Consider the following 13228-nt stretch of genomic DNA (forward strand, 5'->3'; position numbering starts at 1 on the left):
AGGGTTTTACGGCATATAATGCAACTTTTAGAAAATTGCTTCAGAAGCAAAAATCCCTTGCTAGATAAACTTAACACTAATTTTGTCTAGCCCAGTGTAAAAATATTGGTCCTTGGCTGAATGCATATAAAGTTTACACTTCATTTTTTGATGCACGAGTAGCATTTCTCTTTCAATGTTGATCACTGGCTCGCTTTGAACAAATCGAGGCAACTAGCAGATAGGAGCTCGCGGTTCCAGAACTTCTCGTAGTACTCTCCGTAAGTGAAACTTCTATATCTGAGAGGATGATCGTCGTCGACGAGAGCCTCAGCTGGTTCTATAACCGCGTCCGGAGATGGACAGTAGAAGGTCGGGACGGAGATCCTCTCGCTTTTGTTGTTTACGATCACGCGGTGAAGTACGCTCTTGTAGCGGTCATTGCTGAGCACCTGCGAAAGACGGAAAGAAATGCTTTGTTGGTGTTTGATTCATTGCAGAATGGAACGAAGGTCTGATGAAGACTGTTCATGTCCATGTTACTTGCCTGTATTTGATCGCCCATGTTGATGATTAACGCATTCGGTACGGGCTCGACGGCCACCCACTTCTGGCCGCGGAGAACCTGCAAGCCGGAGACGCCGTCTGGGAGCAGTACGGTGATGGCGTTGGGGTCTTTGTGGCCCGGGAGACCGTAGGTCAGCTCGGGCTGTGGGCATGGCGGGTAGTAGTTTATCGCCATGTGCTGTGCCTGCTTCCCCATTGCCTTCACCATGTGATCCCTTTCTAGTCCCAAGCTCTCCGATATCCCCTCCAGTAGTCGCACTGCGAGCGCTCTCGCATGTTTCGAATATTCGCCCACTACTTGCCTGTAGATGTGACCGGCTATACATAAATATTTTATTCCGCATATTTTTTTTTATTTTAAAAATTTTGTTCAAAGTTTGATATTATATTCGGACAGTGAATTATTTTTTTAGATAAAATAAAGGATTAATTGCATACAATTATTTGTAAATATAGTGAATTATAAATATATATTCTTATAAAATTTAACTTTATTATATTATTTCTATAAAAGTCCAGTAATATTCATATTTGTTCCTCTGATCTGTTACTGTCAGAGTGTCAGAAATTTATTTACTTTTTAATAGTAAATAAGTGAAATGTTAATTTTGTCATCACAATAAAAATATTTTTGCAGACATAACATAAGAAAGCTAAACTTTGTAGGGATATATTTGTAATTTGTTATGTTTACAGAAAACTGTATGCAATTAATCGTAAAATAAATTACTTTATTAGTGAAATATGCTATCCAGCCTAGGTAATAAAAAATTTTGAGTAAAAATTGAACTCTTTTTTTCACAACCATAATAGAAAAGACACCGAATCAAACAGGTCCAAAAATTAGATTTCGCTTGACTCGTGGTTTTCAGTCTTTAAATAAATAATATTCTTGGCAGAAAAATTGTTGGTTTCTTCATTAAATCCCCATTAGTTTCGTTTAAGCTATAACCTTTCTCCACACTGAAAGATCCAAAAGCATCTCTTTATTAAAAAAATTAAAACAGAAGAAATGCAAAGCCTACAAGCCAAAAGAAGTTTCAACTCTTATCCTATAGTTTATATAAATTATTTAAAAATTTTAGTATTTAGAAAAAACAAGAAAGTAAAAAAGGAGAATGATATGATTAGTCTGAAAAAGTTTAGCCTACGAATGAATTAATTATAAAATTATAATTAAAAAGTGATTGTAAATGGAGCGTTACTCTTTAAAACAAAAGGCTTCTGGCCAAGTATGGTCTGCACCCGTTTTGTTAATGTTTACCTTATGCGTTCAATTCAACCCTGCAACGGCGGTGTTTGGCTTAGCTTTTAAAAAGTATTTTTGGGTTGAAAAGTGATTTTCACTTCAATAAAGCGTTTGGCAACTTTATTTTTAAAATCTGATTCTATTTTTCAGAATCAGAAAAATAATTTTGAAGGCTCCAGAACCAGAAGCAGAAAAAAGCTGCTTCTTGAAATCTGATTCTGATTTTAGATTCAAACTTTAAATTTTTATTTTAATTTTAAATTCAATATTTAAATTTAAATTTAATTTTAAATTTTAATTTTCAGATTCATATTTGAATTTGTAAATTTTAACTTTTAAATTTTAAAATTTTAAAAATAGATTTCAAACTTTAAATTTTAAATTTTAATTTTAAATTTCAAATCTCAAATTTTAGATTTTAAAATTTTAAATTTCAAATTTAAGATTAAATTTAAATTTTGAAATTTTAGAAGTTAAATTTAAAATTTTAAAAATTTTAAAATTTAAATTACAAGTTTTAATCTACAAATTATAAATTTCAAAATTTTAAAATTTAAAATTTTAAAATTTATAATTTGTAGATTAAAACTTGTAATTTAAAAAATTTTAAATTATTTTAAAATAAAATTTAATAAAAATATTAATTTATTTAAACATAAAAAAATTTGCAGTTTTTCAAAATCACTTCTGAAAAATCGCTTTTATCTAAACTCAACCAAATCGAAGTCTTGCCCGACACAACATTTACAGACTCAATGTTATTGACAAGGTCAGGGCCGTTGACAACTAAAAAGGGCCCTGACAGAAAGGCACAAGACTCGACTTGGTCGGGCATGGCCGGTGAGAGCAAAATGATCACCAAGACACTACGCTTTTAGCGAAGCGGGCTTCTGGGATCCCGATTTGTGGTCAAGACAGACAATGTCGCTCTGAGTTACTTTCAGACTCAGAAGATGCTCACTCCGAAACAGGCGAGATGGCAAGACTTCCTAGCAGAGTTCGACATGGTTTTGGAGTACAAGCCAGGACGATGTAACCAAGTCGCTGACGCTCTCAGCAGAAAGGCCGAACTTGCCGCTTCACTTGTGCTACACATCCAAGGGGACATTGGTTTCGCTAACGATGGCCGCTTATGATAGCACAAGTGTACCCGCAGGTAGCCAACCGGATGCCAATTTACATGCAATGCCCATCCAAAATAAGGAAAATCCTATGTCGAAGTCTTGCCCGACACAACTTTTAACCAAAATCAGTTCTCCAAATCAAAATCACTTTTTTAGAAATCACTTTTTCAAAAATTAGGCCAAACAGACCCAATATTTTATTGGACGATAAGTATTAAAATATAAACTTAAATAAAACAACCTAACAGATTCCCCAGGTACATAACCAATTACTCCGGGTTTTGCTGCTAAACACGTAGTCAATTTGAGTGACACAGAACAAACAGGCTAAGGCACGTACTTGAAATCTGGAGGATTGCAGGGCCATTCACGGATGAAATCCTCGAGCGGGTAGCAGTGGAGCCTCAGGAAGTCCCTCCAGTTGCTGACCTTCTCCGTCCGCACGTTGAAGCTCGTCGACAGCCTCGTCGTTCTCGACGGATCGTCGGAGTAGCACTTCAGCCTCTCTGCCTCCGGTAAGTGAAAGAACTCTCTCGCAACTCGCAGCATCTCTCTAACAACTTCCTCCGGGATGCCGTGATTCTTAACCTGCGTATTAAACATACAATATAAACCTTAAAAATATCATTCTCTAACAATTTTAGTAGTTAAAGACAAATGATTGTTTTATATTATTTAGATTAATACGTGCTTGGCTTATTTAAATTATAGACTATTTTGAAATGTCTATTCAAAATTTTAATTTTTTATTATTTAATATTTTAATTTATTTAATTTGAATCAATCAGTATTACTATAGCTTTAAAAATTAAATTAATTAAGTACTTTAATGACTTGTAGCTACGCGAATTGTATAAAGCATGATACCTTAACTAACCTAAGAGAATAAACGATGCATTAAAGTGCCATTGACTAGCTCAAATCAAACAGATTAAAAAATTTGATAGTAAAATTAAAATTTTTAAAATTTAGATAGCCATTTTAAAATGGTCTATGATTCAAATAAGTTTGTACATATTTTACCTATTATTCAATACAATATTAAAATAGGAGGTCGTAAATTCGATTACCATAAAGAATCCATCAGTTCGGCATGCGGAGCCGATTTCTTTGATTACATCAGAGCGAGCGGGGCCGAGCAATCCATGAAGGTCGATGAGGGGGACGGAGGTGGAGGATTCGACATCGAGGAGGTTTGGGCGGTCGCCGACGGGCCTAATGTAGTTGGAAGGGACATGGTTGGAGCTGGATATAGCTCGATCAGTTAGGAGGAGCTTGGACTCTGCTGGTGCCATGGAGGTAAAATAACGATCACTTCTGGGTGGGAAAAAAAAAGCCTAATTAGTATGCTATGCTTCCAACATGCGAGTTTCGGCTTCCTTTCCGAAATCATTCCTATTTATAGATCATCTGTGCTCCATGCTTTTGAACAGTCCACAATAAGTCAAATTAAAATAGGATTTGTCTACGCACTTCAATCCATATATATAACCATTTGTTCCAATTTGCAATTTACTTCTATCTCACGTAAAACATTTTATAAAGATAAATTAACTAATAATGTTAATTACATTGAATAGAATTAAGTTGGATAAATTGCTTCAGTAAAAAACAAAAATAAATTTGGTGTTCGATCTACTAATTAAGTCGTAACTTAAATAAGTGTTCACACTCGTAAAGAGCATTAATACTACATCTCCGATTTCTTTTGGGTATAATCTTTTATCATTTAAAGACTAATAAGATGAATCTCTAAGCTTATCCTTTTATTATTTTTTTACGAGTAAAGTTTAAAATAAATTATACAAATTCTTACGGAGGACAGTGCGAACTTAAGCATTTCGCTTACGTGATTAATGACGTAGCTTATGCGATGCTTGTGGTGACGCAACTTCTGTGACGTGCGAGACTTGTCCATCGTTGTGGCCTATTTGAGAAATATATATATATATATATATATATATAGTAGGGCTAGAATACTTGTAAAAGTATCATGGGGGTGATATTTATGTGTTTTTAGTCCTTGGATGGAGAGATGTGAGGTTGAGATGATGGTGGTAGGTGATGGTAGGTGGTGGTAGGTGGAATAGTGTTTAATCCAAGAACTATTAATAATCAAAAAGTAGATCCAATGACTTAAAATCTAATAGCACCATGATGATAATACTTGTTAAAGTATCATAGCTCAACTCTATATATATATATATATATATATATACTTTTTCTTATTATTTTATTTTATTTCATTGTTTTTATGTTTTTCGTGTCTTGATATACGACAGTCGACAGAGCACTATTTTTCATGTGATTTCTGGAACGGGAAAGATGACGCAAATATGCTGACGTCATACATGGATGCCTTGCCATCGTACGAGTGGTTTAGATACGATTACCGAGCTGGTGAGGGAGGCTTTATCGACAGCTTGTGCCGTCCGGCACCAATGTTGGTACGAGATATTATGCAAGCGCCAAGCAGCGGAATAATTTGTACAATAAAATAATTATATATAAAAAATAATTTATAGTTTAGAATAATACTGCAATAATTTAAAAATCGCATTGACCTGACTTGTTCGACCTACCGTGACCTAATTTATACGGCAGGTTATGTTCGCTCTTTTAAACAGAATAAGAGCATATGCTTGGTTGATATAAAGTAAATAATAAAAAGTGAAATTTTTAAAAGGCCAATTTGTATAAAAAATATACTAACTTTAGACTTTTGCAAAATTAGACTGTCTTTTTTGATTTTACAGATTTAGTCCGAATTTTCAACAAACTGACCAAAATACCCTTATTACTTTTTCTCTCTCATCTTTGTTTCTTTCGTTCTTTTTTTTTTTCTCTCGCCGAAAAAGTAGCGGAGTCAGGGTAGAGGCGGAGGCGGAAATGACCCGCCTCGCTTCTCACTCTCATGCTCTCGCCCTCGCCCTTGCCCTTGCCCACGTACCCTCCACCTTCCTCACCTCCGACCCCACCGAGATCGTGCCGCACTGCGACTTTTTTTTTCCCCTCTCCGACCCTCCTCCACCGCCTCCGACGACCTCCTCCACCGTTTCTGACGACGACGCCTTTCTCGTCCTTTCCCCGCCCTTCTCGTCTTCTTCCTCTCTCTCATCCTCTGCCGCATCCTGAGGATCAAAATGGCTACCTAAGAGGGGTGGTGAATTAGGTTTCTAAAATAAAAATCCAAATAATCAAGCAAATTAAAAAACCGATGCAAATAAAAGAAATGCAAACTCGAAAAGCACACGATCAATTTGTTTCGAGGTTCGGCATTTTGCCTACGTCCCCGCCAACTTCTCAACACTCGAGAATGTTGGATCTCCACTAGATGATGCTTTTGCGGGCAAGCACCAAGCCTTCACATCAACTCCTTCTTCTTTCAAGCTTCAAGAATTTGCTTCTCTCTCTTTTTACAAGATTAAATCTCACTACAAGTTTTCACTCAAGTTTAGAGAGAGAATTGAGAGCTAAGAGTATTAAGATCACTGAAGTTTTTAAGCTCAAATAAACTCTCAAGTTGCTACTGAGAGAGGCCTCAATATCATCTATTTATAGCCTCGAGCAGCTTCTGTCGGTTGCACTTTCGGGCGCCCTAAACTATTTTCGGGCACCCAGAAGTTTGTGCATGCCAGCTGCCTGTCAGCCCACGTGCGTCGTTTTTCTTGACTTTGTATGTTTGGACCGTCAAAAATTTGTGGGCGCCCAGATCTCGAGGAACAGCTTTTCTGACACGCGCAGCTTTTCTTGACTTCGTAAGTTCTGGACCGTCAAAAGTTGTGGGCGCACAGAACACGAGAAACAGCTTTTCTGACAGGTGCCGCTTCCTCTGGATTTGGGCCGTCAGAAAGTTGTGGGCGCCCAGATCTCGAGGGACAACTTTTCTGACATGCGCCGTTTTTCTGGATTCGAGTCGTCAAAAGTTGTGGGCGCCCAGAAAGTCGTGCTGACTTTCTTGCCAGACAGCCCAGATTGCGTGCGCCGCTGCTTCCGTAAAATCTGGGCGCCCAGATTTTGCGCCGCCTGTTGTCGCAACCTGTCAAGTCAAATAGTCTTGCTGTTTCTGGATCACCCGAACAGCAAACAGGCAGGATCCAAAAGGTCTCAAAAGATTCGGATCCACTTTAGGGCGTCCATAACAGGGTCCAGAAATTGCAACTTTACAGAACACAGAATTTGAGCGATTTTTGAATATTTAAAAGTCCTTTTCACCTAATCATAAATTTAGAAATTTGTTTAAGTGATCTATAAGGTGAATAGTTTAAACTTAACTCAAAGTTTCTCACTCTAATCATAATATTAATCAAATTAAGAATGAAGAGAGTGAGTTTGTCTATTTGACAAAAGAAGCAAACACAGCTTCAAGTGGTGAAGCTTGGTACTAGAATATTGCCCATATTAAATCCTTTTTGAAGATAGAGAGATCTAAAACACAAGACCCAAGATAAAAGATTAGTCCAATAATCGTGATTATTTGTTATCATCAAAATCTAATAGACGATTAGGACCACTGGGCCAACACATCCGACGAGAACGCATCTTTGTCGACCCCGACACCGTGGAGGTTGCTGCGGAACTGCAGCCTCGAAGCGGGGTGTCCTTAGCGGCGGCGTCGCGGGCGTTGTGGCTATTGGCAAAGACGGATGACCAAAAAAAAATAAAAGAAACAAGAAAAAAAATAAAAATAAAAAATTATAGAAAAAGAATGATGAAAATGAAATTGCATCGTTAACTGCAAAAAAAAAATATAAGTTGCACTACTTAAGATGTAAACTGCAGTTTTAAGATTAAAATTATACTTTTTAAACGAAAATTATACTCTATGGGAGATATTTAAACTGTTTCTCCTCTTATTGCACTCTTTTAGATGTAAACTATATCAATTAAGATGAAAGTTATACTCTTTAAACGAAAGTTGCACTATTTGAGAGATATTTACACTGTTTCTCCTCTTTTTGCACTTTTTGAGATGTAAACTGCACCCCTTTATGAGATATTTATACTGTTTGTCCTCTTGTTACACTATTTCTCCTCTTATTATACTGTTTCTCCTCTTAAAGGGTACAGTTTAAGATAAAAAATAATAAGTAAATTTTTTATGCAAATTGAAACAAAGTCGTAATAAATTATTATTACACTTTTTACTAATTCTCCTATTGTTACATAATTTTTTACCTTAAACTGGACCCTTTAAGAGGAGAAATATTGTAATAAGAAAAGAAATAGTACAACAAGAGTAAAAACAGTGTAACAAGAAGAGAAACAGTATAAATATCTCTTAAAAGGGTGCAGTTTACATCTCAAAGAGTACAAGAAGAGGAGAAACAGTGTAAATATTTCTCAAAGAGTGCAACTTTAGTTTAAAAAGAGTAACTTTCATCTTAATGGATACAATTTATATCTAAAAGAGTGCAATAAGAGGAGAAACAGTGTAAATATCTCCCAAAGAGTATAATTTTCGTTTAAAAAGTGTAATTTTCATCTTAAAGCTCTAGTTTACATCTTAAGTAGTACAATTTATAATTTTTTTTGCAGCTAACGATACAATTTCATCTTCATCCTCCTTTTTCCATAATTTTTTATCTTCATTTTTTTTTCTTGTTTCTTTTATAATTTTTTTTGGTGACCCATCTCTGCCAATAACCACGGCGCCGGCGACACCGCCGCTAAGAACCCCCTGCTCCGAGGTTGCAGTTCCACAGCAACTTCCACGGTGTCGGCGTAGACGAAAATGCGTCGTTGTCGGAGGCGGCAGAGGAGGGAGAGTGAGAGGACGAGAAGGATGAGGAAGGGCGAGAGAGGCGTCGCCGTCGAAAACGGACGGTGGAGGAGAGTCGAAGTGGAAAAAAAAAAAGTCGCGGCTTAACATTGTCAACAAACTACGAATAACATCTGCAGACATATATTCATAACGATTTACAGTAAAAGGCAGGTAAAAAAAAAAAAAAAAACAAAGAGTCACGGCGCGGTCTCGGTAGGGTCGGAGGCGAGGAAGGTGGGGGGTGCGTGGGCAAGGATAAGGGCGAGGGCGAAAGCATGAGGGTGAGAGGCGAGGCAGACCGTTTTCGCCTCCACCTCTGCTTCCACTACTTTTTTCGACGAAAAAAAAAAGAAAAAAAAAGGAACGAGAGAAACGAAGAGAAGAGAGAAAGAGAAAAGAGAAAAAATAATAAGGGTATTTCTATTAGTTTGCTAAAAATTTAAACTGAATCTGCAAAATTAAAAAAAACGGTCCAATTTTATAAAAATTTAAAATTAATAAATTTTTTATGTAAATTGATTTTTTTTTTTCTAACACTCTCTCTTTCTCTCTCATGCCACTTTTTAGTTTATTTTTCTCCACGCCCTTTTATTATGGTACTCCCTCCCTTTAATATCTGTGCCGTACCGACAACAACGTTCTTCCTTCACCCTATAGCGTCAACAATATCCCACTATATGCACGCACACATATTTTTTACCATCAATTTTTTTATTATTTAATAATTTATAAGCATCCACATATAAAAAAAATTAAAGAGTTTAAAATTCTGTTAATCACTTATTAAACAAATCAAATAGCAAAAAGTGATATTCACTTTCTAAATAACTACTTTCTCTGCATAATATCACCAATTTTTTTTTTTTCACCAATCAAGGATGTCCTAAGTAAAAATCATTTCAAATCATTCAAACTAGCGTTTCAATTATTGAATCGTGAACCATATAGTTTTAATCAAACTGGTTGTTTTTTTTTATCAAGTCATATAAAATCCAATGACTTAAAATCAACTTAATTTGGTGGTCCCTTAGTGTTTAGTGGGTGGTTGAATAATATGATCTAAATGATAAAATTGATTAAAATGTAGATCCAACAACTCATATTGGGTCCTTATCTAATTAATATTTTTTATGCTAAACAGTAAAATACTTTCCAAACTTTAGGATGACAGTATATAAAGTTTATATACTTTTTAGATTATAAATAGTAATTTTCTTATATTTTCAAAATAAAATAAAAATTTTTAATCAAATGTTATTGTTTTTAGGCAAAAATATATAGAATTTATATGAACTATGGACCATTTTAAATCAATTATCCAATCTCTCAAAATTTTAATTTTATTATACAATCTTTTAATATGTTTGATTTAACATACTCAACAGAATTTTGACATTAATATTTGAATTTATTTTATCTTTACAGGTTTAGTAATTTTAACTAATATATTTTGTGCAATTCTTGCAATAATAAATTTATTTAAATCAACTATTTCTAGCGCAAGTAGTAAAGAGGTTGACCGTTGGTATCTGAGGTTTCAAATTGGAAGCTTGATTACTTTACATTTCTAGCTAATTTTATTATAAAATGGGTTTAGCAAGTTTAGTTAGTATATTATACTTAGTGTAATTTTGGAACTATAAATTTATTTAAATCAATCATTTCTACTGCAAGTAGCAAAGAGGCTATCGGTTGGTACATGAGGTTTCAAATTTAAAAGCTAGTTATTTAATGTTTTTATTTAATTTTATTATAAAAAATAAACAAAAAAAGTATGATATCTTTCTCTAAAAAAATTATAAATTTATTAACTAAAATTTTAAAATTAAAAATATTATTGATCGACAGAAATCAAATAAATTAAAAATTAAATAGTAATATTAAAATTTTAAAAATTTAGAAAGTTAATTTAAAATGTTTCATAATTAATCCTTATGTACCTTCCACATCAGACGTGTAGTACTAGACTACTAGTACAAGCTAGAAGAAGGACGTAAAATCATGCACTAGTAGGTGTGTTAGGTGCGTCCCTACGGACTTTTCTTGTTAAAAAATGCTATTTGTACCGTGTAAATTCGTAGATTATATACCTTTCATTAAAGGCTTTTTGCAAAAAAAAATTTATTAATTTTGAACTTTTACAAAATTAGATTATTATTTTTAATTTTGCAGATTCGATTCAAATTTTTAACAAACTAATCAAAATACTCTTATTATTTTTTCTCTTTTCTCTTTTTTTTTTCCTCGTTCTTTTTTTCTCTCTTCGCTTCTACGCCGTCTCCCGCCTCGCCCTTTGCTACGACCGTCGCTCCGACAGCATCGGCGATGCGGCGCTGGCGGCCGTGGCCCTCTGCTGTCCCGCCCTCCATAAGCTCTCTGTTGCCTCCTGCTCCTACGGCGTCCCGTGCATCCTCGCCGTCGTACGTAGATGCCCGCTCCTCAAGGAGCTCTCCCTCAAGAGCCTCCGCGGTCTTGACTGGCCGCTCCTCGTCTTCACTCCGATCCATCTGGTTGTGAATAATGAAAAGCAAACAAAAATATAGAGGATAGAAAAAAAAATAAAAAATAAAAAAAATAAAAAAATTCGTCTCTTTGAAAAATTATTATGTAATGTTACTATTATCGGACAAGGCCAAAATTCAGATAAAAAGAAAGAAGAAGAGCAAAAAATCAGAGAAAAAGGAAAAAAAAGATGAATGTTGCATTATTAAAATTAAATTGCACTATTTTTAAAAAAAAATTACACTGTTTAAGATGAATGTTATACTCTTTAAAATAAAAATTACACCATTTCACCAAATTTTATACTATTTCACCCAAAATTGCACCGTTTCTCTTTCTCCTCCTCTTCCTCTTCCTTTTTTTTTTTTACACCATTACACTATTACACCATAACAACAAAAATCTCCTAAAAACTGAGCCGGATTTACCTACGCCGCCGACTCGCCCCATCCCTCCTCCGCCGCCTTCGCCACTCCCGTTCGAGCATGAGACCGAGCCAGATTTTTATTTTTTTAAAAAAATTAATTATTAAAAAATATTGAAAAGTAATAAAGTATGGTAAGTTAATTATGGCCTTTTGTTTGTTCAAATCACCTAATTTTAGGCAACACTAGTTGGCCCTATTCGTGGGCAAAACCTTCAAACAAAACGTTTTGAACAAATTTTTACAAAAAATAAATATTCGAAAAATAGAAAAGTTTCAAACTTTTGCTAAGTTGGCAATCTTAAATGGAAGGTAGTGATAGTATACAATATTTATGCAAAAGCTTATTTCTAAATAAAATAAGCGAAACAAGTAACATATTAATTATCTATCTCTCAAAAAATATATATATATTTATATAAAAGCTTTCAGTCTAGAATAAATATATTATAAAAGATATTTCGTTAGCATTGGCTATAATACAATCCATCCGCGCCTTCTTCAAGACTAAATTATAAATTTCACCTCAATCGCGAGTTACACAACAAATATGTCGGCCTCATGTTGTGGTCATCCATCATCATCATCATCATTATTATTATTATTGTTATCTATTACTCTTTATGAATTCCCAATATTTTAAGCTGATGTATCATAACCTTCTAATTTTGAAATTTTTTTTATTTAGAATGAGTCATTTTATTCTCCTCTCAACATACGTTTCTTTATTTTTTTCATTTAATTTTTATTTAAAATGAGTCATTTTACTCTCTCTCTCTCTCTCAATATACGTCTCTTCATCTCCCCCATTCAATTTTTATTTAGAATGAGCTATTTTACTCTCTCTCTCTCTCTCTCAACATAAGTCTCCTTATCTCTTCCATTTTTTTCTCTCTCTCAACATACGTCTCTTCATCTCTCACATTTAATTTTTATTTAGAATGAGTTATTTTACTCCCTCTCTCTCCATCGTTGGGTTCATGTCTGCTGCCTACAGTGAGAGACTTTCGGTAGATATACCAAATGAGATACACAAAAAAATATTTAATATTTTATTATTATTAATTATTATTACAGTTTCTACCCGCTGCAAAGCGCGGGACTCTTCACTAGTTATATATTAATTCTCAATCAATTTTTGCTGGTGTGGCAGAGGTTATATTAATTCTCAATCAATTTTTGCTGATGTGGCAGAGGTGGGTATGGTGTGGTGTGGGGCCCAGGCGGAGGAGGAATTCTACACTGTCACACTTGCACCACGTCATCAATAACAAACCAATCACATTTCTTCTTTTCAAACAAAAGTACAATAAAAATACTTTTTTACAATCATGATGGGACATATATTCTTAAAAGGATTAACTTGATTGGTTTGTTACGCCACGTCACTAATATACTCGTTGCATTCTAGAATTTTTCCAGGCGGAGGGGAGAGTTGGGTGGCCCTTATTTATTTATTTATTTATTTTATTCTGCATCAACATGAATAATGAAAGATTTTGAATTTATTTTAATCCAATCTATTGACTTTTAAATATTTTAGATTATGTATATTAAATATAAAGTTTGATTTTATAATATTGGTCACTTATATATAAAATTTAAAAGATATATAATTT

General features: G+C 34.4%; 1 protein-coding gene across 2 annotated transcripts in view; it reads right to left on the reverse strand.

Moving 5' to 3' along the window:
• The window catches only part of LOC109708035 (protein DMR6-LIKE OXYGENASE 1-like), a 17173-nt gene continuing 3986 nt past the window's right edge, over positions 42-13228 (reverse strand). Inside the window, exons 1-4 of one of the 2 annotated variants that reach the window (XM_020229601.1) lie at positions 3990-4351; positions 3260-3507; positions 527-848; positions 42-431 (exon numbers count right to left, since the gene is read on the reverse strand). In XM_020229601.1, the coding sequence (XP_020085190.1) occupies positions 183-431; positions 527-848; positions 3260-3507; positions 3990-4214 (1044 nt within the window). In that variant the 5' untranslated portion in view covers positions 4215-4351 and the 3' untranslated portion in view covers positions 42-182. Of the gene's footprint in view, positions 432-526; positions 849-3259; positions 3508-3989; positions 4352-13228 lie in introns of those variants that run through there. The other variant, XM_020229602.1, reaches the window with a different exon arrangement.

Source organism: Ananas comosus, linkage group 3 (assembly GCF_001540865.1).
Source record: "Ananas comosus cultivar F153 linkage group 3, ASM154086v1, whole genome shotgun sequence".
NCBI lineage: Eukaryota > Viridiplantae > Streptophyta > Magnoliopsida > Poales > Bromeliaceae > Ananas > Ananas comosus.